This window comes from Penaeus monodon, chromosome 20 (genome assembly GCF_015228065.2).
Source record: "Penaeus monodon isolate SGIC_2016 chromosome 20, NSTDA_Pmon_1, whole genome shotgun sequence".
NCBI classification, from domain to species: Eukaryota; Metazoa; Arthropoda; class Malacostraca; order Decapoda; family Penaeidae; genus Penaeus; species Penaeus monodon.
The window spans coordinates 41919963-41920457 of NC_051405.1; the positions used below are offsets into that span (position 1 = coordinate 41919963).

The 495-nt window shown below is 49.3% G+C and overlaps 1 protein-coding gene across 1 annotated transcript in view; it reads left to right on the top strand.

Moving 5' to 3' along the window:
* The window catches only part of LOC119585998, a 20258-nt gene that overhangs the window by 17880 nt on the left and 1883 nt on the right, over positions 1-495 (top strand). The window contains exon 4 of the mRNA XM_037934710.1: positions 52-244. Within this exon, the coding sequence (XP_037790638.1) occupies positions 52-244 (193 nt within the window). The remainder of the gene's footprint in view (positions 1-51; positions 245-495) is intronic.

The following is a 495-nucleotide window of genomic DNA, read 5'->3' on the forward strand; positions in this document are numbered from 1 at the left end:
ATGCAAACAAAGAGAACCGATCCAAAGCAACCTTACACACCCGTTCAGCAGGACGTGACCATACCATCTCACCCCTACCCGCCTCCTCCGTCCTCCCAGAGCGGCTGTTGGCGTGCGTCTGCAACACGAACGAGTGTCTGCACGAAGGCACCACCACCTGCCACACGAAGGCCCATTGCTACTCCCAGCGGTGGGATCAGAGGGATGACTCGCAGCCCGTCGTCAGAGGCTGCATGACTGCGGGGTACGTTGTCTTGATCACTAAGCTGTGCTCTGGTGAGTTTAAGACTACTTGCCTGTGTTCTGCTGAATATGTCCTTCTAAGACCTCTTGTCTGTGTTCTGCTGAGTACTGTATGTCATTTTAAAATCTGTAGGCTGGACCTCTTCCCTCTGTTCTGCTGGGCATGTTATTTTAATTTCTAACCAGTGGTCTGCTGGGTAAAGTAATTTGATTTCTAATACATGTTGGGATATGCTGTTTTAATATATAAAA